The sequence below is a fragment of the Mobula birostris genome, chromosome 2, assembly GCF_030028105.1.
Source record: "Mobula birostris isolate sMobBir1 chromosome 2, sMobBir1.hap1, whole genome shotgun sequence".
Taxonomy (NCBI): domain Eukaryota; kingdom Metazoa; phylum Chordata; class Chondrichthyes; order Myliobatiformes; family Myliobatidae; genus Mobula; species Mobula birostris.
Window position 1 is genome coordinate 13,527,714 of NC_092371.1, and position 26,499 is coordinate 13,554,212.

The 26,499-nt window shown below is 46.6% G+C and overlaps 1 protein-coding gene across 1 annotated transcript; it reads right to left on the bottom strand.

Annotated features, from left to right (window-relative positions):
* Positions 1 to 809: 809 nt before the first annotated feature.
* Positions 810 to 25,450, bottom strand: mindy1 (MINDY lysine 48 deubiquitinase 1). Its single transcript, XM_072283529.1, has 9 exons — positions 23,398 to 25,450; positions 20,716 to 20,773; positions 14,456 to 14,520; positions 13,708 to 13,866; positions 12,255 to 12,357; positions 10,922 to 11,064; positions 8,452 to 8,634; positions 7,630 to 7,770; positions 810 to 3,091 (listed from the first exon to the last, which is right to left on the bottom strand). Exons 1-9 carry the CDS (start codon positions 23,989 to 23,991, stop codon positions 2,987 to 2,989), a joined length of 1,551 nt encoding a protein of 516 aa, XP_072139630.1. The 5' UTR covers positions 23,992 to 25,450; the 3' UTR covers positions 810 to 2,986.
* Between the last annotated feature and the right edge of the window lie 1,049 nt (positions 25,451 to 26,499).

Consider the following 26,499-nt stretch of genomic DNA (forward strand, 5'->3'; position numbering starts at 1 on the left):
ACTTCTTCCTTTCTTCTGCTTATCTAGTTCTCCTTCACATCCTGTCACCCCTTTCCTCTCTCTCATGACCCCATACTTCCCTGCATGCTCCCTCACTACCCTATCCCTCCTGCACTGTCTCCCTCCCTCTTATACAAACTTCCTCCCCTGTCTCCCCTACATCCATGATCTTACTGAACAGTGGAGCAGCTTTGAGGGGTGGAATGACACCCCCCACCCCCACCCCCACCCCCAGAACCAGCAGTAACTGACACTGCCTGACCTCTATTCCTACCCACTGTCTCCATCTGTGGCATTTAACAGTGGATCATGCTGGGCCAGTTTAAATCCTTGACTGTTGGATGGGAGGCTGGTTTCAGTGTCCAAAGGACCAAGGACCGATCTCACCTGAATGACTACCCCCTTGCCAAGGGAGTGAAGGAGCAGGTTGGGGGGCTGATCATGAATGTGTCTGAGCTGTCCACGTGATACACCAACTAGGCAGTACAATACAGAGAGCAAGCTGTTGCCCACGCAGCAGGCTCCCCCTCTCCATGATGAATTCAAAGGAACGGCAGAAACCAATACAGTTGTCATGAGCAGTGTTGCAGAAGCTGCCTGTCAGCATTGAACTGACTTAGGGCTCCAGAGTTTTCTTCGGGGATTAATCCCAAAGCCTTCCCTGCAAGTGAGTATAGCCACAAGACAATGGAGGTTTGAGATCAGAGTTTTCCTTCTCCTAGATGAGCTGCCAATCATGACTGACAACCCTCATCTGTCTGGAAGGTGAAGGAGAACCATTTGGAAATAAATGAACTAATGAGACCAAGCAGATTCTAATAACTATTTTATTACAGTGATTTCCAAAACTAAACCGTAAGGCGTTCAAGCCTGTCAAACAATCAAGACCCGTTAATAATTGACTCTGGGGGTGGCTGAGAAGGCGAGGAAGAAGTTCAGTAGTGTAGGATGGGAGTGAGGGAGGAAGGGGGCAATAGTGTGAGAAGGGTTTAGTCGGTAGAGGACTGGGTTGGGATGGAGTGATGGGTTTGATATTCAGAGAGGGTCATACCCTTTGGACCCCTGGACCATCACCACTGGCCAGTTTGGTGAGAATTGAAGTTTAAGGAGGGGAGAGAGGTTTAAGTGACTGGGAGGAATGGGGAGGTGTGGTGGAGGATTAGTGGCTTTGGTACAGCTCTTTCCGAGGGCAACAGGCAAGGTTCTGCCTGACCTGTAATGTTGGAAGCCCAATGTGTTTCACTCCCAGCTGCATTTTGACTCCAGACAGTGTCTGCGTGCCGATCAAAGCTCTGGTTACGTCCTGCTGCTCTCAGCCAGGCCCGGTGAGTGTCTGTGACATCTCTGAGCATCTTTCAGATTCCCAGCGCCTGCTGCATTTCACCTGCTTTCTCTCACAAACTTGGGCAGGGAGGTGATGAGAAAGGGCTTCTTCAAGCAATTGATTGTATGGAAAAGTTTTATTAGATCAAAGGAACCAAATAGGTTGTAGGGAGAGAGAAACCAAGTTCTCTGCCTGAGTTATTTCCAAAGACAGACAGACCTTAAAGTGAGACATCATCCCCTTAAGGAGGGATGACCAGGATGTTGAGGACTCAGGTGAGTGGGTAGTTAAGATGGTTTCTATGTCCTGGGTTTAATTTTTGTTCCCTTTGCACCCATTAACCTCAAAATGATCCTAGTTACTTTCTCCCTTTTGTACCTCTCCCTCCCCACCATCGTGACTCGATTTTCCACTCTGCTTCCCGTAGACAGGAAGCAGCCTGGCCCAGGTCTAACCAATAAGTCGGAGCAGGTCATCTGATGCGGCCTTGCTTTGGCAAGAACTGACAAATACCCTTCCTTGAAATAGCATTTGGCAAAAACCCTGCTCCAAGAGAACCCATCTGAAGATGTATGAAAAGACTGATCTGTTTTTTAATTAGCTATGATGGAATGGTAAAGACTAGATGGGCTGAATGGCATAACTCTGCTCCTATATCTTATGGTCTAAGACGATGGGTCAAGAGTTGGGAAACTGGGTCAATGTTGTGGGCGACACGGATACAGTGAGTCTGTCTCTGTGTTGTACAGGTGACCTGGCGTTAAAGCACAGCGTTGTGTTCCTAATAGACAGGCCATATCCTGATTTTACATAACATCATCTGGGCATGCGTCAGGACACAAGGTTGGGGAAAATGTTGTGTTGATTTATTTTCTATTTAAATTCCATGACAGTAAATTTTATTCCAAGCCTCAGATTTTTTAGGTGGTAAATTCTGTAAGAGTGAGTTTCTGTATTGGGTGGGTCACCTGTTCAACTGTCTCTACAACTCTGACAGATGCTGAGGTTAACAATATTTTCTCAGGGGGTGATTCTGAATTTGTTTAAACAGTGGGAGGATTTCAATAAAGGACCCTCCACCCCACAAAAAGCCAGTGGTCTTTAAATCTCTCCCGAAGGTGGTGTTTTCTCTACCAAGCAGCTAAGTATCACCTTACCGAGCATGGTCCATCTCTGTCCTTGGGACACAGAGCAGACACTGCCAGCCTCTTCTAACCTCAGGGGCTATACCAGCCACCCATCATTGCCCTGAAATCTCCAGGATCAGGCCAGAGGGTGGAAAGCAAAGGGTTAAAATAATTTTCTTGCAAAAAAAAAGAAACCTCAATTAAAATAAAAGCTGAAAATATATTGAGAGAGAGTAAATGGCTTTCTAAGTGGCCACAGGTGCCAAGGGCAAACACATCCATTAACCAATAGGGTGAAAAGGAAGGGTCAACTGGTAATCTCCTGGAAGGTATCCAGGCAACCACTCCTGCCCAGGATCCACTGGAAGGTTGAGGACCCACAATGAAAGCGTCTCTGCCTCCTTGACTCTCGACGCTTGGTAGTGTTTTCAGAAGTTGTCCCATATATGGAGTAGAGGTGAGGCACCAGCCCCACATGGACTGGGAAGAGTGGCTGACCACAGCAGTGGGAACCCAGACTGGATAAGGTGGCAGCTCACAGGATGGTGCAATCTTTGGTCTTTTCCCGCTCCCGATGTTGCCGGCGCTCAGAGCCTCCCTGGCGTCCAGCGGCCGGGGGCTGGCGTGCAGCTGCTGCCTGCTGTGGGATGAAAGTCCAACGTTAATACGCTATGGAAACACCCCAAAGCCTTAACTTCTGTAGGAGACTAAAACTCAGCGTGTCCCCAGTCACCAAGTTTTCCAGATGCACAACAGAGAGCATCCTGTCCAGATGTATCACAGCTTGGTTCAGCAGCTGCTCTGCCTGAGACCACAGACTGTCGACAGCTGGCCGAGTTGCCCAACTGAGCTAGTCCCATTGGCTGTGTTTGCCCCATGACCCTCTAAATTTCTCAAACTTTTTCCTAGTAGCTTGCAAGGATTTGGCATTTCATCTAAAACTTTGACAAACTAGGTGGAGAGTATACTGACTCATGGCCTGGTATGGAAATACCAATGCCCTTGAATGGAAAAGTCTACAAGAAGTCCAGCCCAGTCCATCATGGGTAAAGCCCTCCCAACCATTGAGTACATCTACACAGAGCACTGTCGCAGGAAAACAGCATCCAAAATCAGAGGCCCAACCATCCAGGCCATGCTGTCTTCTCATTGCTGCCATCAGGGAGGTGGTACCGGAGCCTCAGGAACCACAGCACCAAGTTCAGGAACGGTTATTACCCCTCAATTATCAGACTCTTGAACCAGAGGGGATAACTTCATTCACCCCTTCACTGAACTGATTCCACAACCCATGGACTCACTTTCAAAGACTCTATAAGTCATGTTATCAATTTGTTGTTTTTTTAAATCTATCTAGTTATCTATCCATCTATGTACATATTTGTTTATTTATTTAGTTATTTGTTTGTATTTTCTCTTTTTGTCTTTTGCACATTGCTTGTCAGTCTTTGTGTGTAGTTTTTAATTGGTTCTATTGTATTTCTTTGTTCTACCATGAATGCCTGCAAAAAAGTAATCTCATTGTATGGTGACATATACAGTATGTACTTTGATAATAAATTTACTTTGAATTTCCTTTATTAATTTTCCTGCCAAAATTATTAATTTCACATATTATCAGATTTCAGTTAACAAGTTCCGGATGAGGTAGTAAATTGGATTAGAGATTAGCCAGAGCATGGTAGTAGATGATTGCTTCTCTGATTGGAGGCCTGTGACTTGTAGAATGCCACAGGGATCATCGATATCAACGATCCGGATAATAATGTGGTAAACTGGACCAACAAATTTGTGGCTCTACTTGCACGACAGGAGGAGTGCTGCCTGATTATTCCTGTGGAAACGCGGCTCCAGTACAACACCCACACACAATCAATCTACAGGGCATGACACTTGGGGACCAGAGCTATATTATTTTTGTGATATATATTTTCTTGTAACTGTATGTATTTCTGCTGTCATGATTATATGTGCTGTGTACAGTGTGTGACTGTTGGCTCTGTGTTTTGCAACTTGGCCCTGGAGGAACACTGTTTCAATTTGGCTTTATTCCTGTGTATGGTTGAATGACAATTACATTTGAACTTGTAGATTTTCATTGTATTTCACTGCACAGGATAATAATAAACCAATCCTAATTCCAATTATGTTAATGTAGCTGTTAGTTTTCTATTTCTTTATTTAGGGATAAAATGGACTCTACTGGCCCTTCCAGCTGCATCGCCCAGCAACCCCTGACAACCCCGATTTAACCCTAACTCATCACGGACAATTTACAATGACCAATTAACCTACCCAGCATGTCTACGGACTGTGGGAGGAAACTGAAGCATCCAGGGAAAAGCCACACATTCCATGAGGAGGACTGAAGGCCAATTTATACTTGTGCGTCAAATCAACGCCGTAGGTATGGCGTAGTCGCGTACCCTACGCCGTAGCCTGACGCACACTTCTCCCAAAATGTAACTACGTGTCACGGCGACACAGACCGCAACAACTGTGATTAGTCCGCTTGGTAGCATCACATTTCCTCCTACGCTGTGGTAGCTTCCCATTGGGCGACTACTGAAGGGCAGGGAAGGAACTCTGGCTGCAATGCTTTCCCCTAAGACTTTACAGACCTCCAAAATTATGGAGGACCCTGTGCTTGACGCCAGTTTGTAGCTAGCTGCTACAGCCTGTTGACTTCTACCTGAAGCTAAAACTCGAATGGTGATTGCCAGTCTCTGAGTATACTGTGCGTACACAGATGCAAAATAAATGGTTGGAGACGGTGAACCAAATTCTCAAATCTACCTGCCAACATCCGAAAATATTTGAAATGCATTTCCTCATCCATGTCTCTCAGTGGCTGGACAAGCACAGAAAATTCACCCTCCTTCAGTTTCAGTCGCCATTGTTTGAAGTTTGAGTTTCAACACGAAGAAACTCAACACAGTGGCATAGAAGCCCCACCACCAACTAGCGTTTTGGCGGTGAATTGCAGAGTGACGCAGTCACACCAACGCACAAGTATTAATGCTCACAACGGCATAGCCCACTTGCATAGGCTACGGCGTAAGCTAATACGCACAAGTATAAATCAGCCTTTACAGAGGACACTGGGATTGAATCCGAACTCTGACTCCCTGAGCTGTAATAGCAAAGCACTAACTGCTACGCTACCATAGGACGCACGTGCACACACTCTAACAAGGGCCCCTCCCTGCCCTGATCTCAAGCCTGCTTTGCTCTCTCGCCTCTCTCAGTGCTCCAAACCCTGCTGAGCAGCAGAAGATACCATCGCTAATTCCTGAACCAGTGTAACAACATTCTCCTCACCCCATAATTAAAAAGTTACAAATGCAATAAACTTCACAAGGTTGTTAAACTTTAATCCAACAAATAAATATTAAGCACTTCTGTTCATGTCTGTATGCAGAATTTCCTATCACGTAGGAGGCCGTTCGGCCCATACAGTCTATACTGGCTGACAGAGAACTCCCACCAATCCCATTCCACCACAAACCGAATCTCTTGCACATCAGCTATAGGGGCAGAATTAGGCCATTCAGCCCATCAAGTTTGGCTGATTTATTATTCCCCCCTCAACCCATTCTCCCCATAACTTGATGCCTTACTAGTCAAGAACCCATCAAACTCCACTTTAAATTCAATGCAGACTGGCAACTCCTGTACTCCTGTGTCCCTGTTTGTTCCAAACGGCATCAGTCTTTGCCATTCATTTGGTTTATCAGCTGTGTGGAGTGGGACAGTTTGCCGCATGGGCAACAGCTTGCTCTCCATATCATACTGCCCTGGCTTGATATCAATTGATCGTAGACAGGTAGGACCCACGGTCGACTCCAACCAACAGAAGACCTCGGATTAACCTCATCGTTTTTAATCTTTCCGCAATCCCATCGAACCCTCTCCCGCCACATTCTACCCTACACCAACACACCAGGGGTAGCAAATGACAGCAGTCAATTAACCCACCAACCTGCACACAGTTGTGATGTGGGAGGAAACCCAAGCAGTCACAAGAGGAACATCCAAACTCCACACACAGACAGATTTCCAACATGGGGAATATTGAACATGGAAAAGTACCACACAGGAACAGGCCCTTGTGTGGACCACAATGCTAATTTAAACTGCACATCAGCCTGTATGTGGTGTACATCCTTCCACTGGCTGCACAGTCACGTACTTGTTAAACATGTCTTAAACACTGCCACCACCCCTGGCAGCCATCACTCTCTGTAAAAAGCACTGCCTTGTAAACTCCCAAGGAGGAAGTGAGTAACATGAGCTGACATGTTTTAAGTTGATCGGGGGCAGGTCAGAGGTAAGCTGTTTTACACAGAAAAGTGGTGGACGCATGGAACGCGCTGCCGGGGATGTTAGTAGAGGCTGATACATTAGGGGCATTTAAAGAACTCTTAGGTAGGCACATGAGGGTGACAAAAATGGAGGGCTATTTGGGAGGGAAGGGTTAGATTGACCTTAAAAGATTGACACAATATCCTGGGCCAAATGGCCTGTATTGGGCTGTTCTAACAGAGAATCTGTAGGATGAGTTCAGCAGGTTAAACAGCGTCTGTGACAAGAATTGTCAGTCCTGGTGCAGGGTTTCAGCCCAAAGGGTCAACAGTTCCTTACCCTTTCACAGATGCTGCTCGGCCTACTGAGTTCTTCCGCAAACTGTTTGCTCCAGGGTCCAGCACCTTGTGACCCCAAGATTGAGAAATTAAGACTAAAACACTAAATCGATTTAGTATGAGGAAAAGCTTGTTTCTTTGGGCAGCAGCTCCTGTGGGGAACTCATAAGAGGAGTTTAACTGCTAGCTTAAGGGGTGGTACAACAGCCTAGCAGTTAGCATAATGCGATTACAAGCCAGATGTAAGATCGGCTTTTCAATTCCCACCGCTGTCAGGAGTTTGTACATTCTCCCCATGACCGTGGGTTTCCTTAGGGTGCTCTGGTTTCCTCCCACGTTGCAAAGTTAGTACGTTGTGGGCATGTTACGTTGGTGCTGGAAGCATGGCAACACTTGCAGGCTGCCACCAGCACAATATTGGCCAATTTGATGCAAACAATACATTTCACTGTATTTTTTGATGTACACGACATCTAAAGCTAATCTTTACTCTTTAGTTTACACAAAAGAGGGAGAGGGAGATGATGTTCTTTACCGGCTGGGCCTGGTGCTCCTGCTCTTGAAGGTACCGGACCGCTCGTCGGTCCTCCTCCTCCTGCAGCTGTCGGGCCAGTTCCAGGTCACTGAGGTCTCCAGGGCCCTGCTGTTGTTGCAGGGACAGTGCCACCATGTAATCCTGTGGGATCAGAACAAGAGCCATCAGTGACTCCACATCCTCATCATTTGTTCACTCACTGCCCACCAGGCCGGCTGTTGGCAACACAACGTACCCAGCTAGAACAGGAGAAGTACCTTACACAACCCACCCACCCTGAGGTCGGGCCAGGGTGTTTGATGGAACTGAAGCGCAAGGATGGGGACTCAAGATTTGAGACAGGGATGAAGAGTACTTCCCGCTTCCAAGCTGTGATGATGATTATTTTATTCCTGGGGGTTGTTGGCACAGCTTTATGAAGCTGGGATGTCTGTGCCCTACTCTCTCACCAGTAACCTGAGCCTTCCACTGGAATACCACCTCCTCAAGGAGGTGAAGACCAAGGCATTCCCTGGAGTTTGTCTGTGTGAAGGAGAGGCCACTAGACCTGGAGGCGGGGGTAGGTGGTGTGAATATATCTTGTCACCGGAGCACAGTGGGCGATGGACCATTCTACATATAGCTGGAAGGACAGATGAGGCCCTGATCTATTGCTTGGTACTCCCTTACATCTACGGTGGTGGAGGGACAGTCAGGGGCCTTCGTTACCACTCCCATCCCAGAAACAGCCAAGTGAGGAAGCAGATGGGAGGGTCAGTATGGCGGGGGATGGTCTCAGGACGTAGACGGGTGGGCAGAGGATGATCCTTGAGGTTTGCGAACCTGGTCGATCTGCTGCTGGGGTGGCTGACTGGCAGTGTAGGCAAGCTGACGTCCAGTGGGGTGACTGAGGCAGAACTCCGCGTCACAGAAGCTGCCATCGCCCTCCACATTGTGCAGGCTCTCCCACACTAACTTCTGCTCGGCCAGGAAGCCCTGGTCGGTCACCAGAAGGTAGAGGTGTCCCTGTGGAGCAGAAAGGCACACACACACCCGTCACACACTTAGTTGCTGCCGGGCTGCACTATCATTCAAGTTCAAGCTTAATTATCATTCAAGCCTACATGAAAACAGAAAAATGAAATGGCATTCCTCTAGGGCCAAGGTACAAAACACATTACCAACAGCACACACCAAAAATAACACATATGGTTATGATTTCAGAAAAACATAATCACAAAGAAGAAAAAATAGTATACCCAAGTCCTTGAGTGGCATGACTACAGATTGACGGTAAGCTGTTCTGGTCCTGAGCAAACACAGGAGGGGTCATCCCTCAACCCAGTAGGGATTCCAGCGTGCCCAGAGAGGCCTTTGCTCTCTCCCACACCACCTCCAGCATCTCCTCCTCGGGCAACTGCAACAGGCAACCCCACAGCAAGGGCCAAGTCCTCGCCACAACTGAGGCAACACAGCTCCCCTGCTATTAGTCCCACCAATGAACCAGTGAACTGGACTTGCAGTATTCTACATTACCAATGTGACAGGATCACGCGATCACAATAAAAATGTCCAAGACAATCACTCACACTGCGCACCGCCTCACACACATCAAACCCCACATGTGCTCCCAACTCTCCTTCCCAGAAATTTCTGAGATTTCAACTCTGGGTGTCCATAAGGTATCGGAGTAGAATAAGGCCATTCAGCTCATCGAGTCTGCTCCACCATTCAGTTATGGCTAATTTTTTCCCCTCTCAATTCTATTCTCCTGCCTTCTCCCTTTAGCCTTTAATGCCCTTAGTAATCAAGAACCTAACAAACTCCACTTTACATATACTTGGCCTCCACAGCTGTCTGTGACAATGAATTCCATATTTACACCACCCTCTGGCTAAAGAAATTCCTTCTCATCTCTGTTCTAAAGGGAGGCTGTACCCCCTGGTTCTAGACTCTCCCAATAAGAAACATCCCCTCCACATCCACTCTATCCAGGCCTTTCAATATTCGACAGGTTTCAGTGGGATCTCCCCCATTCTTCTAATCTCCAGTGGGTACAGTCGCAGAGCCATTAAACTTTCCTCGTACGTTAACGCTTTTGTTGCCAGGATCAGTCTCCTCTATCCCTCTCAATGAACCACGATGTCGCTGAGCACTGCAGTTTCCCTCAAACACCGGGACTTTGTGGCTTGTTGCCAGCGTCTTGGACCCTCAAAGAGGCAGCTCACTCACAATCGTGGTCAGCACGTCATCCTGGCCCAGGTGAAGCACTGAGACAGGGTAGAGACAAGTCAGCCCTCTCTCAGCTCCAGGGGATCTCGGCTCAATCCCAACCTCGGGCACTGAGTGGAGTTACCCATCTCCTCCTCTTCCCCCAAAGGCACAGTGGGGGTTTTAAATAACCCCACGTACAAGTTCACAACAACAAAAGGGGAATTCATGGGCAGGAAAGAGAATAAACATTGGAGTATAGGGAGTAATGGGATTTACTTATTTATTTTGTCATACAGAATAGTAACAGGCCCTTTCAACCCACAAGCCTGCGCCACCCAATTGCACCCATGTTACCAATTTACCAACACCCGTGTGTCTTTGGACTATGGGAGGAAACCGGAGCACCTGGAGGAAACCAACATGGTCACAGGGAGAATGAACCCACTCCTTACAGACAGTGACAGGAACTGAACCCAGGTCACTGGCACTGTAAAACATTACGCTAATCGTTATGCTACTGTACTTGCCCTAATAATTTTAATGTTTTCATGGAACATAATGTTGTACTGACCTTTTAATCTATTCTAAAATCAATCTAAGCCTTTCCTCCCACATAGCCCTCCATTTTTTTATCATCCATGTGGCTATCAAGAGTGTCTTAAACGTCCCTAACGTTTTTACCACCACCTCTGGCAGTGCATTCTACGCACCCTCCACTTTTTGTGTGAAAAATTCTACCTCAGTCTGCACTTTTCTGGATTTAAGAGAGTTAGAGCAGGTGATTAGCACAGCCATGTGAGAAGAAAAGATAACTAAATATGTGAGATTTTTTTTGAGATACAACACAGAAACAGGCTCTTCCAGCCCAATGAGCCCACTCCATCCAATATGCCCACGCAACCAATTAATGTACTATCCTGTATGTCTTTGGAAGGTGGGAGGAAACACATGCTGTCACGGGCAGAAGGTACAAACTCCTTACAAACAGCAGTGGGCGCTGTAAAGCATTAAGCTAACTGCTATGCTACCATACAACCCAATTAGAATGGAGATGGAGGACATGAGATGTGGAAGAGGGTTCTCATCCTCTACTCCTCACCTTGTGCTTAATCATCGTGCTGAAATGATTGTTTCGAAAAAAGACACACAGCTCTCCTTCCTTAGCTGCAGCCGTGAGCTCGCAGAGACCGTGGTAAGTCAGCTGCGTGGCAGTTGCATCTAGGAACTGCTCTGCGACCAGCCCTATGGAACAGTGCAAGCAATTATTAACATAGTCACAGAGCGCTACAGCACAGAACACTAAATAGTGCGTGTCAAACTGTTATACTGCCTAGTTGCATCGACCTGCACCCGGCCCATAGCCTACCGTTCATGTATTTATCCAAACCTTTCTTAAATTTTGCAATCGAACCCACATTCACCACTTCCGCTGGCAGCTTGTTCCACACTCACACCACCCTCTGAGTGACAAAGATCCCCCTCAGATTCCCCTTAACCCATGACCTCTCATTCTCGTCTCATCCAACTTCAATGGAAGAAGCCTGCTTGCATTTACCCTACATATACTGCTCAATATTTTACATATCAATCAAATCTCCCCTCATTCTCCTGCGCTCCAAGGAAGTCTGAAACTATTCAACATTTCCCTGCAAACTCAGTTCTTGGCACAGAATCAGGGGCAGGACACTGTCCAGCTCACCTTCACTGACTGGTCAAGAACAGGGCACGGCCCCCATTCACCTTCACCGACCAGTCAGGGACAGGGTACAGCCTTCCTCACCTTCACCGACCAGTCAGGGACAGGGCACGGCCCCCATTCACCTCCACCCACCAATCAAGGAAAGGGCACGGCCCCCATTCACCTTCACCGACCAGTCAGGGACAGGGCACGGCCCCCATTCACCTTCACCCACCAATCAAGGAAAGGGCACGGCCCCCATTCACCTTCACCGACCAGTCAGGGACAGGGTACGGCCCTCCTCAACTTCACCGACCAGTCAGGGACCGGGCACGGCCCCCATTCACCTTCACCCACCAATCAAGGAAAGGGCACGGCCCCCATTCACCTTCACTGACCAGTCAGGGACAGGGCACGGCCCCCATTCACCTTCACCGAACAGTCAGGGACCAGGTACAGCCCTCCTCACCTTCACTGACCAATCAGGGACAGGACACAGCCCCCATTCACCTTCACCGACCAGTCAGGGACAGGGCACGGCCCCCATTCACCTTCACCAACCAGTCAGGGACAGGGCACAGCCCTCACTCACCTTCACCAACCAATCAGGGAGAGGGCACAGCCCCCATTCACCTTCACCGACCAGTCAGGGACCAGGTACAGCCCCCATTCACCTTCACCGACCAGTCAGGGACCGGGTACCGCCCTCCTCACCTTCACTGAGCAGTCAGGGACAGGGCACGGTCCTCCTTACCTTCACTGACCAGTGTGCTGTCCATGGACTGCTTGGAGCTGATGATCTTTTCCACAAGCTGGTTGTAGCTGCACCTCCCGACTGCCTGCACAACCTCATGACTCTGGAGAGATCAACAGGGAGGGGAATGTAGGTGGGAAGAGGAGCAGGGGGGAGAGGAATAGGGAGTGGGGTGAGAGATAACCAGGGGAGTGGGAGAAAGGAAGAGGACCATGGAGTGAGGGGGTGGTGGAGAGAGAAGGAGGAAGGGTAATTGGCAGGGGGTGGTATGCAGGACCATGGTAAGGGAGAAGAGGGGAAGAGAGAGGACCAAGGAGGGAAGGAGGGAGAGGAAGTGGGAATTGAGGACAGGACCAGGGAGGTCAGGAGGAGAGAGAAGTCCAAGAAGGGATGGAGGGATTAGAAGATAGAAGAGGAGAGGGAGAGAAAAATAAGATCTTGTGTCACACAGGGAGTGCCCGGACGACAAAAGTGCTGTTCACCTCCTGCCAGCCTGATCACAGTAATTAGCTCATGCGCAAGAGAAACAGACACAAGGTAAAAGGAAGGAACCCTCTCTGGCTATAGGAAATTAGGGTGACATAGCACCAAACGAGGCCATTCGTCCTGTTGTGCCTTTGCAGCTCCTCGAAAGGCCTCTCCAATTAGCCCAGAGTGCATGGGTGGAATTGACTGCCCTAGCAGGGATTCTACGAGCCAAATGCCTTCTCCTTTTGTAGAATTCTCTTTAAGGAGTGTTGGTTCAACCCTTTTAACAGATGGTGTGTCCTTGATCACACCAGCCTGATTAAAACAGAAACCTTTTCATCTGCTTCCTTATACCATTTAGAAAGCAAACTCAATCATCTCTGGATGAAAGTCAGCAGACAATTTCCATACAGCAAGACCCCACAAAGAAGGGTCCATTTCATTGTCAGTGAGATAGATATTGGCCCCAGGATCCTCAATGCAGCTGTGGCATCTTTACTGCTCACCCAGACGACAGATAGAACTCCACCATGAACAGTCTGCAAAATGAGGAGGGTTGGACATGGGGCTAGCAACCCAATCCCGTAAAAGCCCAGAGCCACAGAAACTCCAAAGACCTCAACACTGGGAAAGGAAGGATCTTCGCCTAGAGAACATATGAAGTTGTGTGGTGAAAGCAGGATCCTCAGAGCTGATCAACCTTCAGCCTAGGACGGAGGACTCTGGTGAGCTGCCTAGCCCCAGTACAGAGTGATGAAATTAAGGAAGAGGGCAGATAAGCACTCAGTTTGTGTATCAACTGGTAGAAGGTACCTCTGACACTGCAACATGGACTCAGGAACCCTTCTGCCAGAGAGGGGGCGTGTAGTCCACAATGTCACCAAAGGACGAGGAGATGCCTGACTGAACCCACCACCATTCCCAGCCTCCTGTCACTGCAGGTAGAGCAGAATGAGAGTGTTTCCCTTGTACCTCTCACACGTACCTGGGGGTCAACAAGCCAGCCGTGGTAGAGAGGGACATCCAACAGGTCGAACACGATGCACTCGGGGGTGTACTCAAAGTCACCAACTCCTGTGAACCGGACATTTACATCCAGCCCTGTGGAGAGCTTGGGTAGAACAGCCATGGCATCGTTCATGTTCTAGGGAGAGAGTAAGGCGAGGGTGGGGAAATGACAGAAGGAGGGAGGGAGGGGAAGGGAGAAGGGGGAGGGAGAGAGAGAGGAGGGAGCAATTATACTGTCTTCTATAACTTGTGTCTTACATACTACAGTACAGGCCCTTCGGCTCATGATATTGTGCCGACCTTTTAATCTACTCTAAGTTCAATCTCACCCTTCCCTCCCACATAGCCCTCCATTTTTATATCATCCATATGCCTAACCTAGAGTCTCTTAAATGTCTAATTTATTTGCCTCTGGCAGTGTTGTCCAGGCACCCACCATACTATGTGTAAAAAATCTACCCCTATCCCCCCTATACTTTCCTCCAATCACCTTAAAACTACGCACCTCATATTAGCCTTTTCCATCCTAGGAAAAAGTTTCTGGCTGTCCACTCAATCTACACTTCCTATTATCTTATAGACCTTTATCAAGTCACCTCTTGTGTTGTTGTTTGAATCTACACGTCTGAGATACTGCTGCAAGCACGACTTTTTTTTTTACACGACTTTCATTGTATGTTTCATATGACAATAAACCCAACTCAATGTGAGGTGGGTTGAAATACCTGGTTGAAGTTGAGCTGCAGGCCCTCTGAGCTCTCCTTTGGCTTGGTGTTGAGTACGCAGTCACCTGGGAGAGAAAACATAAGCGAGAGCAGTTAACCCAGGTATCAGGATATACAGATCATTAATAGGTTGCACAGAAACATTGCTGGAGTGATTACTTTTTTGTGGCTAGGGCTTTAAACTAAATAGTAGGGGGGTGGCAGGCTGGTGGCGCAGTGACATCAGCGTCGGACTCCGGAGCGAAGGTTCCCGAGTTCGAACCCATTCAGGCTGCTCCCGGGCACGCTTTCCATCCGTGCCGGGTTGAGTGTCGAGTTCGCAACTCGGCCTTGTAAAAAAAAAACAAACAACTGCGCTGTGAGAAGGACGTGGGGGACCACACACAGAACCTTTCCTCCAAGACAACCACTTGGAAACAAAAAGTGGTCGCCGAGGCTCTGGCACACAAAAAAAATGGGGGGAGTAGGTTGTTCAACAGATTCAAGAAGTAAAAAAGAAAAGTGTGGAAAAGATAAAGAAAAAGCAAAACATAAAGAAGTGTGAGCGGAGTGAAGAAAAGTCAAGTGCAAAAGAGTAAAAGGTTACAAGATTTTAAAAGCACGATGAGTGTAAGGGCACTATTTGAATGCCCGTAGTATTCAAAACAAGGTCAGTGAACTTGTTGTACAAATCAGTACAAAGGGGTATGATTCAGTGGCCATTACAGGGATGTGGTTGCAGGGTGGAGAGGATTGGGAATTAAACATCCAGGGATATCAGGTAATACAGAAGGATGGGCAGGAAGGTAAGGGAGGTGGGGTAGTGCTCTTAATGAAAGATGAGATCGGGGGATAGCAAGATATAAGATCTAAGGAGCAGAATATTGAATCTATCTGGGTAGAGATTAGGAATAGTAAAGGCAAAAAAATCACTGGTGGGAGTTGTCTATCGGCCACCAAATAGTAACACTACAGTGGCACAGGCAATAAACACAGAAATATCTGAGGCATGTCAGAATGAAACAGTAGTTATCATGGGGGACTTTAACTTGCATGTAGATTGGGTGAATCAAGTTGGTCAAGGCAGTCTTGAGGAGGACTTCATGGAATGCATCCGTGATGACTTTTTTGCACAGCATGTTACTGAATCTACAAGGGAACGTGCTATCTTAGATCTGGTCTTGTGCAATGAGAGGTAAAATTAGTGATCTTGTAGTTGGGATCCTATTGGAAAGAGTGATCACAGTATGACTGAATTTCATACAAATGGAGGGTGCAATAGTTCAATCTAAAACCAGTGTTTTATGCCTAAACAATGGAGACTACAATGGGATATGGGAGGGTTCAACTACTGTAGACTGGGAACACAGGCTATATGGTGAGACAGTTGGGGAACAGTGGAAGACTTACAAAGAGATTTTTCACAGTGCCCAGCAAAAGTATATTCCAGTTAAACGAAGGACAGTAAGGGTGGGGAGAGCCAGCCTTGGATAACAAAGGAAATAGAAGAACGCATCAAGCTAAAAGCTTGTGCGTACAAAATCACCAAGAGTCGTGGAAAATTGGAAGTTTGGGAAAGCTTTAAAAAGCAATAAAGTACCACTAAACAAGCAATAAAGAAAGGGAAGCTAGATTATGAAAATAAATTAGCACAAAATATAAAAACGGACAGTAAAAATTTTTATAATTATATTAAACAGAGAAGGGGAAATTGATATTGGGTAATGTGGAAATGGCTGAGGCTTAAAATGACAATCTTCACGGTGGAGAACACATCTAACATGCCAAAGAGAGATGTTATGGATGTGAAGGGAGGTGAGGACCTCGATACAAAAGCAATCACTAAAGAGGTAGTGCTGAGCAAACTTGTGGGCCTGAAGATAGATAAGTCCCCTGGTCCTGACGGAATGCATTCCAGTGTACTGGAAGAAATGACAGAAGTTATAGTAGAGGCTTAGGTGATAATTTACCAAAATTCTCTGGACTCTGGACAGGTCCCAGTGAATTAGGGAATGGCCAATGTCACACTACTGTTCAAAAAAGGATGTAGTCAAAAGGCAGGTAACTATTGGCTAGTTAGTTTAACATCTGTAGTTCAGAAAATGCTTATCATTACAAAATAGTGAGGCATCTGGAAAGAAATGGATCTATCAGGCAGATGCAGCATGGATTCAGCAAAGACAAGTCCTGTTTGACAAACTGACTGGAGTTCTTTGAGGATATAACAAGTACAGTGGATACAGGGGAACAGAGAGACATTATTTACTTGGATTTCCAGAAGGCATTCGATAAGGTGCCACAAAAAAGTCATCCATAAGAAAAGGATGCATAGAGTTGGGGCTGATGTATTAGCACGGATAGAGGATTGGTTAACTAATAGAAAGCAGAGAGTTGGGATACATGGGTGTTTCTCTGGCTGACAATCAGTGGTGAGCGGTGTGCCACAGGGGTCGGTGCTGGGCCCGCAACTGTTCACGATATACATTAATGATCTGGAAGAGGGGACCAAGTGTCGTGTACCTAGGTTTGCTGATGATATTAAATTGAGTGGAAAAGCAAGTTGTACAGAAGATACAGACAATCTGCAGAGATATAGATAGGTTAAGTGAGTAGGCAAGGGTCTGGCAGATGGAGTACAATGTTGGTAGATACAAGGTCATCCACATTGGAAGGAAAAATGAAAAGGCAGATTATTACTTAAATGGTAAAAAAAATTGCAGCATGATGCTGTGTAGAGGGACTTGGGAGTGCTTGTGCATGAATCACAAAAGGTTGGTTTGCGGGTGCAGCAGGCTATCAAGAAGTCAAATGGAATGTTGGCATTCATTGCTAGAGGGATCGATAGCAAGGAGGTTATGTTTCAACTGTACAGGGTACTGGTGAGGCCGCATCTGGAGTATGCGTGCAGTTCTAGTCTCCTTACTTGAGGAAGGATATACTGACTTTGGAGGCAGTGCAGAGGAGGTTCCCCAGGTTGATTCCAGAGATAAGGGAGTTAGACTATGAGGAGAGATTGAGTCACCTGGGACTGTACTCACTGGAATGCAGAAGAATGAGAGGAGATCTTATAGAAACATATAAAATTATGAAAGGGATAAATAAGATAGAGGCAGGAAAGTTATTTCCACTGGTAGGTGAGACTAGAACTAGTGGACATAGCCTCAATATTCGAGGGTTCGAGGGAGTAGATTTAGGACAGAGATGAGGAGGAACTGCTTTTCCCAGAGAGTGGTGAATCTGTGGAATTCTCTGCCCAATGAAGCAGTGGAGGATACCTCAGTAAATATACTTAAGACAAGGTTGGATAGATTTTTGCACAGTAGGGGGAATTAAGGGTTATGGGGAAAAGGCAGGTAGGTGGCGATGAGTCCATGGCCAGATCAGCCATGATCTTATTGAATAGCGGAGCAAGCTTGACAGGCCATACTCCTGGTCCTACTTCTTATGGATGAACACAGTGAAATCCTTACTATGCTGATGCATAGTGCAGTACCGGCCCTTCGGCTCACGATATTGTGCCCACTCTTTCATCTTTTCCAAGATTAATTTAACCCTTCTCTCCCATATAGCCCTCAGTTTTCTTTCAAATATGTGCATCTCTTAAATATTTCCAATGTATCTGCCTCTACCACCACCCCTGGCAGCGTATTCCATGCATCCACCACTCTCTGTGTAAAAAACCTACAACATCTCCCTCTACCTCGAACGTCTCCTCCAATCATTTTAAAATTATACCCCCTGATATTAGCCACCTCCACCCTGGGAAGGAGTCTCTGGCTGTTCACTCTATCTATGCCTTTTATCACCTTATACATCTCTATCTAGTCACATCTAATCCACCTTTCTTCTCCAAAGGAAAAAGCCCTAGCTTGCTCAACCTATCCTCGTAAGACATGCTCTCGAATCCAGGCAACATCTTCTGCACCCTGTCTAAAACTTCCACATCTTTCCATAATGAGATGGAGAGAACTGAACACAATACTCCAAGTGTGTTCTAAGCAGAGTTTTATAGCGCTGTAACAGTACCTCGTGGCACTATTCACTCAAGTATTCCTTTTTTAAGCTTTCGAAAGTGTCAGCTGGAGGGCTACAGCAGCGAAATAGGGCTTTGATTTTTGAGTTTTTGATAGCATCAGCTGGAGAGCTACAGCAGCGAAATGGGGCTCTGATTTTTAAGCTTCCAATAGTGTCAGCTGGAGAGCTACAACACAGAAACACAGCTCTTTGGCCCACATGGTCCATGTTATCCATTAAGTTTTCATTTGCACTTATTTTGTATAAATATACATAACTTTTGTTTTTTTTTCCTAATTCTCCCAACATTCACATCAACTCTCCCCAGATTCTATTCCTCACCATTAGGAGGTCAATGAGGTATTTAATGATGACCTTTATCTGTCACATGTGTATTGAAACATAAGAGTGAAATGCGATAACAACCGACACTGACCAAGAATGTGCTGGGGGCAGCCCACAAGTGTCACCATGCTTCCAGTCCCAACAAAGCGTGCCCACAACTCATAAACCCTAACTCGCACGTGTTTGGAGTGTGGGAAGAAACCGGAGCACTTGGAGGAATCCCGTCCGGTCACAGGCAGAACATATAAGATGATAAGAATCATACAGTGGACAACCTGCGCCTCTTTTCCTGGACTGCAAGCGGCAACACAAGAGGGCGTGCTTTGAAAGTGATTGGAGGAAAGCCAGAGTTACATTCTTCTACACAAAGTGGCAGGTGCATGGAACACGGCGCCAAGGGCAGTGGTAGAGGCAGATACATTAGGGTATTTAAGAAACTCATAGACAGGCACATGGATGAATGGAAAGTGGAAGGGTATGTGGGAGGGAACAGGTCGCCTGATCTTGGAGTAAGTTAAAAGTTTAGCACAACATTATGTGCCAAAGGGCCTGTCCTGTTCTGAACATAATACGTAGTACAGAAATAAACGTTATTGACAGTGTCACTAAAGCACTGCTTGGAGTTTTACACCAAGCCATATTAACGTATGACCAAGAAACTCAAAAGCTCATAGTTAAAAGTAAATTTATTATCAAAGTACTTATATATTACCATACACTACCTTGAAATTCATTTTCTTGCAGGCATTTACAGGAAAAATAAGGAAATAAAAAAATAAAATTTATAAAAAGCCATAAACAAAAACTAACAAACAACCACTGTCCAAAATAAAAATAATATTGAAAATGAGTTGTAAAGAGCCTTGAAAGTGAGTCTGTAGCAGCGTTCCTAAGTTTTTTTTACAGCTGCATGGACTAACCATTGCTCTGAGCAGGAACTTTCTACATGGCTTGAAACTGTGCAACACTTTAGTAAAACATTATATAAAAGAAAATTCTAGCTGCGTGGTGACAAAAACTATGTGCGCGGGAGTATTTCAGTTACTGCGTGGCCGCATACCCGCGCAGCTTAGAGGGAACTGTGGTCTGTAGGTCGCAGAAGCAGTAGGTTGAAAGTAGCATTTTAAAGGAGAAAGGACAAGTGGAGAGGTTTAAAGAGAGTTTCAAAGCTCGTGGCCAGAACAGTTGAAGGCTTAGCCACCATTGGGTGAAGAGGAGAGTGCAGAGCTGTGTCAGAGATTACAGAGACATGAGGCTGAGGATGGGGAATGTGACAATATGTTGAAACTCTGCCTTTGATTAACTAGGTTGAATCAGGAAGAGGACGATGAAAATTAGGGTAATATTGGTTTCAAAAAGATGGTTATCAGTTGTTGCCCTCCAACTAACAGGCTCCTAGACCAGCCTGGATGGCTTTATTCGTCTCAAGCTGAAGTTACTCCACAGCCTGCAGACGCACGTTCCGGGACTCTGCAGCTCACAGTCTCAGTGTTACTTATTTACCTTTCCTTTATTATTATCTCGATTTGTTGGTCTTTGTTGTATACGGTTTTTCATGGACTAAATTGTATTTCTTTATTTTCCCATGAATGCCTGTAAGAAAACCAATCTCAAGGTTGTATATTATTTATTTATGTATTGAGAGACAACATGGAATAGGCTTTTTGAGCTGGGCCACCCAGCAATGGGTATGCAGCCCCAATTTAACCCAAGTCCAATCACGGGACAATTTACAATGACAAAAACCCACATATTCCACAGGTAGGACCTACAGACTTCTTACAGATGACGTTGGAATGGAACTCCAAATTCCAATGCTATAATAGCACGCGCTAACTGCTACACATGTGTACTTTGAAAATAAATTTACCTTGAACTTTTGTCTACAGGACACTGATCAGTTTAAACCAATTGATAATTACCTAGGAGGATCATCAGCTGCTCAACTGATACCACCTCGGTCTTTGGCGGTATCTTCACCTACAGAAAAAAGAAAACATCTGAGAACAACCTAAAGCAAAGTGACCACTGATTGTTAACATTTAATAATAAAGACTCCTTTTAAAGCATTCATTATTTCAATTTCCATTAATGCATATCCTTTAACAGACTAAACTAAAGCAGTGAGAACGATAAAAGTGAAAATCCGACACGGAGTCAGCTCAGGGGATGTAGGGACAGGTGACCCAAATCTCACTGGGAGGGTGAGGCTCGACAACGGGTAGTTAGAACCACCCGTCGCATCACCAGCACCAGCCTACCCTCCATCAAGGATATGTATACGGAAAGGTGCTGGAAAAGGGCCAGTAATATCATGAAAGATCCCAGCAACCCAGCTCATGGACTGTTTGTCCCACTCCCATCAGCGAGGAGGCTAAGCCGGGACCACCAGACACAAAAAGTTACTTTCCCCAAGCAGTAAGGCTGATCACACCTCCAGCACTATTTTGTTATAGTTATTATTTCCTGTCAGTCACCTTATCTACAGCCTAGCATCACTTTATGGACATACAATCAAACTATGTATATCAGGTGTCTTATGAATTTATATTGTCTTTTTAAATTATTATTGTGTTCTTTATCTTTTGTGGCTTTTTTGGTGCTGCATTGGATCTAGAGTAACAATTATCTTGTTCTCCTTTACACTTGTGTACATTACGTACATTGTGTTTAATGACATTAAACAATCTTGAATCTTAATACAGGAGAGGTGAGGAAGTTCAGGGAGGAAATTCGGTTGTTGGGGGGGGGGGCACAACACAGCAGGGGGTAATCCGGAGGCCAGAAATGAAAAATGACAGAACTCATGGAAGGTTGTGGAGCATGAAGGAAATCACTGACGTTGGGAAGGGGGAGACAAGACAATCGAATGATTTGAACACAAGTAAAATTGATTTCTCTATCAATTCAGGTCTCTACCTTTGATGTGAAGCACTAAAGTGTGTCTCAGACAAACATGTGACACAAAAGACAAAATTAGCTTTAACCAGATGGAGCTAAACATAACATCAATGTGAATACACTCAAATTAAAATAAATTTGTCATTATTCAATAGGAATTTTAAGCAGCAACTTTCAGACCACCACTCCAAAGTAAACTCCCATTGAACTACTCCAGGGTCACTCTGTCAGTCTTCAAACATGAACTGAACTGGCTCCTAGGCTGTGGACTCACTTTCAGGGACTCTGCCATTCATGTTCTGTGTGTTGTTTGTTTAATTTTTTAATGCTTGCACAGCCTGTTCTTTTTACTGTACATTGGATGCTTGATGGCCTTTTTTGTGTGGGTGTTTTTTAAATGGGTTCTATATTCCTTGTTTTGTGGCTGCCTGCAAGGAGATGAATCTCAAGGTGGTATACTGTATACATACTTTGATAATAAGTGTACTCTGAAGTTGAACTAAAATTTATGTAGGGGCTTTCACAAACCGAGGGCATCCCATAACTCTTTACAAGCACCAGGTCTGATTTTAGCAACCGTAATGATAAAAAATTGTCAAAAACATTAGGAGAAATCTCTTCTCCAAAGTAGTGGTCGTGGGACTGTTTATACTCAGCTCAGAGAAAGATTTCAGCACTCAGCAGAGGGTTGAATCTGATATCACGGTCCTCTGCTGGGTCGCGACGGGGGACCATGGTAGCGGCTGGTGCGATGCTATTACAGCTCGGGGCATCAGAGTTCAGAGATCAATTCCAAAATGTTCTATAAGCAGTTTGTATCCTTTTAGAAAAGAGGGTGGTGAATCTGTGGAATTCATTGCCACAGACGGCTGTGGAGGCCAAGTCATTGAGTATATTAATGACAGGGGTTGACAGGTTCTTGATTAGTAAGGGCATCAAACGTTACGGGAGTTGGCAAGAGAATGGAGTAGACAGGGATAATAAATATCCACAATGGAATGGTGGGGCAGACTCAAAGGGCTGAATGGCCTAATTCTGCTCCTATGTCTTATGGATTCTGAAACGTACTGCCTCAGGGGGTGTTGGATGCAGAGACCCAAAATATTTAAGAAGCATTCAGACTAAATACAGGTTGGAGAGTAACAAACGCCCCTTGTGTTGATCCATGTTCCCAGCTAAGCTAGAACTGGCTGCCCACATTTGATCCATCTCTCCAAACCTTTCCTTTCCAAGTGTCTTCTAAATGTCATCATTGTCCCTCCCTCAACTACTTTCCCTGACAGTTCATTCCATAGATGCACTTCTCTTTGCAGGAAGTCGGCGGTACAGTCGTGTGTTACTGCACCAGCAATCCAGGTTCAATTCCTACCGCTGTCTATAAGGAGTCTGACTGTGTGGGTTTCCTCCCACATTCCAAAGACACTCAGGTTAATTGGCCACATCAGTGTATTTGGGCAGTGCGGGTTTATTGGACTTGAAAGGCCTGTTACCATGCCGTGTGTCTCTAAACTAAATAGAATAAAAATTTTCCCCTCAGATTTGTTTTAAATTTTTCTCCTCTCATGCCCTCAGTAAATAGGACAAGTACAATGGGTAACATGTACACAGTGGTTTGAGGGTCCCGTTTCTGTGGCGTAAAACACAATGTCAACATTAGCCCCTCCGTTCCAGTGTCCCAAACTGGGGAAGCTACCCAACTGTACCTTCCACCTCAGGAACAAGATGTTCATGATGGCGATGAGCGGGCAGGGCCCGTTTTCACTCTGGGTGATTATAGGAGTCTTTTCTCCCTTCCAGCTGATCCACTTCACGTAATAGAAAGTGTTGCTGGGGTCACTTCGATGGACCTCGGGCTTCGGTGCGGCCCCCTGCAAGGGCTCCTGCTCCATCTCGCTGCAGCTCCCCAGGGATGGGGCAGAGATCTGGTCAGACTCTGTGCTCTCAGCCAGTGGGCACTCGGCCTCCTGCTGGTCCTCCCTGTCCGCCTCCTCCTGGGAGCACAGGCTGGCCACATCCCCTTCGGACTCCACCGAGGCCAATCCACTGGTCACCGACTCCTTGCTGTTGTCCGCTGCCTGGGTGTCAGCTCCCAGTCTCAGACCCTCTTCCAGCTTCTCGGCGGGATCAGAGGATGAAGTTTTCTGGGCCTGCTCTCCTTCTCCCTGTGGACGCTCAGTCTCACCGGGGTCTCCGGAAGCAGATAGCTCGGCGCCCACTGACTTGGGCTTCACATCTGCATCCACTCCAGACATGGTGGCCACTTTTCTGTCACCTTGTCCAAAGTCAGTGCCGTCCATGACCAACCCCTACTGGCCCCAGGTGAAGGAAAAGTTCTGGTAATATCTCCGCGGCCAGTGAATCCCGTCCTTAGAAATGCTGACAATAATTCCACCACTCCTTTAATCTTCAAGCATTGTCCACCATTTTAACTTTTACTCCAAGTTGCAGACAGCTTTGATGGATCAATTCACTTGTTAATTCTCTCTTTAACAGATTTGCTGAGAGTTGAGAAGTGCTATTAGGCTGGATGGCTGGTTCTGCAGACACAACAGGCTGCGGTTATGGGCGATGGTGACACTTCCGTCAGGCGCCTCTCCCTCTGGGCAGGGAGGAGGGTGCAGATCAGTAGCCACTTGATGTCTTCCACAGAGAAAACTCACAACGTGAGGTCTAGGATCTTTGCTCCCTGCATTGACAGGGGACCAGAATTCAATTTTCCCGTGCCCCGTCTTCAGCAGCAGCCCGTCCTCTCTAACTTGGTGCTCGGATCAGGGGCATCTGGATGTGGAAACTCCAAATGCCCTCATCGTGGGCTCCTGGATAACTAGGGGGCAGGGTGGCTGTTATTCGCTTCTGAGTTATCCGGACAAAGGATTATCTCGCCTTGCTTCCCTCTAGTCTAAACTAGCAACAAAACCCAGTCCCCACTCCTTCTCCTACAGTCCTTTGGGTTGAACAAGTTTGCCTCTCCACCTTTAACCACCTACTCGGGACTTTTAGAGTAATTCCCCCATTGACCTTTAACATCTGTCAACCCAGAGCAGTTGGGTTCAAAGATCCCGTCCTTTCCCCCTCATCCAGACAAAACCCAGTCCCTGCTCTCCCTGCTGAGGTACTTTGGGTTGAAAAACCTTGTCCTTTACAAGCAACCTTTAACCCCTACTGCAAACTTTTAGGACTATTCCGACAGATTTTTATCATTCGCCACCCCCAGTTGGGCTCAAAGGTAACGCCCCTTCACCTTTGAACCTTGTAACTAACAGATAAACCCCTTGGCCGTTGTCATCTGCCATCAACCCCGACCCGATGGTTTCAAAAGGCAACGACACCGCCGCCTTAGACGCCCCCCTCCCCCGGGGGTAATGGAGTGTCACTCTAACCCTGGAATCCCAGCGCCGCGTCCAGGAGGAGCCCTCTGAGGAAATCTATCGTCCCATGAAGATATCTAACATGGGTTGAGGGAAACAGGTGGGGATATAAATCAGTGGGTACCTGTTGCCTCCCCACCCACCGGCCCGGATTGTCTGCTGCAACCCTCCCCTCCCTACTGACGTGACCAACACCTCCACAACAGACCGGAGCCGGGAATAAAACCCTCCCTCCCCAAGGCCCGGTCCGCCGTTCCGGCCCCGCTCGGAGAAGGCGGATGGATTCTGAGAGGAAACTCCAGGCGATTTTCCTCCTTTATTTTCCTAACTCGACGTTTGACGAGCGGGAGAACCGGCCGATCGGAAGTAGAAGCCTGCTCCCGCCAACGAGCAGTCGCAGGCAGCAAGAGTACACCTTCTGCACCTCCGGCGTTCCTCCGGCTGCATCGCCCCCAGCAAACTGGGAGGACTTCAATTCAGCCTCCCACATCTGCTCTACCAGATCCCTGGGATGCTGAGAGGCGCTAATGTTTTCTGTTTCACAGGATGGAGTCCCTGCTACCAAAATTGAGGGAAAATATAGCAGCATCGGATGTCATGTTCCTGGAAACATTCACCTGCATTTTTTTCAGCCAGCATATTAGCGTAGCAACACTTTAGTTCCTGCTGCTGTAAGAAATTTGTATCTTCTCCCCATAACCACCTGGGTTTCCTCCAGGTGCTCTGGTTTCCTCCCACATTTCAATGACACACAGGTTAGGGTTAGAGAGCTGTGGGCACGCTATGTTGGCACCGGAAGTGTGATGACACTTGTGGGCTGCCCTCAGCGCCGTCCTCGGACTATGTTGGTCGATGACGCAAAACAATGCATTTCACGCATCGATGTTCCAATGTACAAATGAAGCTCTCCTCTCATCTAATCCAAGCTTATGAAAAAATTTCTTAGCTGGACTTGTGTGGGGCAGGCGCAGATACGGCAATCTCCAGTTACCACCGCTGTCTGAGCAGCAAATTTGCCAACAACCCCACCATTGTTGACTGAATCACGGGAGGCAGTGAGTCAGTGTACAGGAGTTCAGAGAAAGTTTATAAGGACGTTGTCAGGACTTGAAAACCTGAGATACAGGAAAAGTTGAATAAATTAGGACTTTATTTCATGGAGTGTAGGAGAATAAGGGAAGATATGATCATGATCATTATCAGGTGCCGTGCCCAGTTTGAACTTTGACTGCCATGGCCCACACTCTCCTGTTTTGGGTCAAGTGGATCAATCCATTGGTATTCATTTCCAGATCTCTGGCTGCTGTCTCCATCATCATTTGTCTTTGCCTTCCACTTGCTTTCTTCCCTTCAATCTTTCCCATAACTACCATGCATTCTCACTCCTCTTTCCTAATCACATGTCCAATGAAGTTACATTGCCTTTTCATGATCTCA

Bases quoted from the DNA above. Each gene is read 5' to 3' on its own strand.
- mindy1 (XM_072283529.1), bottom strand. From the start codon at position 23,991: ATGGACGGCACTGACTTTGGACAAGGTGACAGAAAAGTGGCCACCATG. The intron at 20,774-23,397 runs GTACAGTTGGGT...TTTTTTCTGTAG, and splicing joins TCTTGTTCCTGAGGTGGAAG to GTGAAGATACCGCCAAAGAC. The intron at 3,092-7,629 runs GTAAAGAACATC...TTCATCCCACAG, and splicing joins AGGAGCACCAGGCCCAGCCG to CAGGCAGCAGCTGCACGCCA.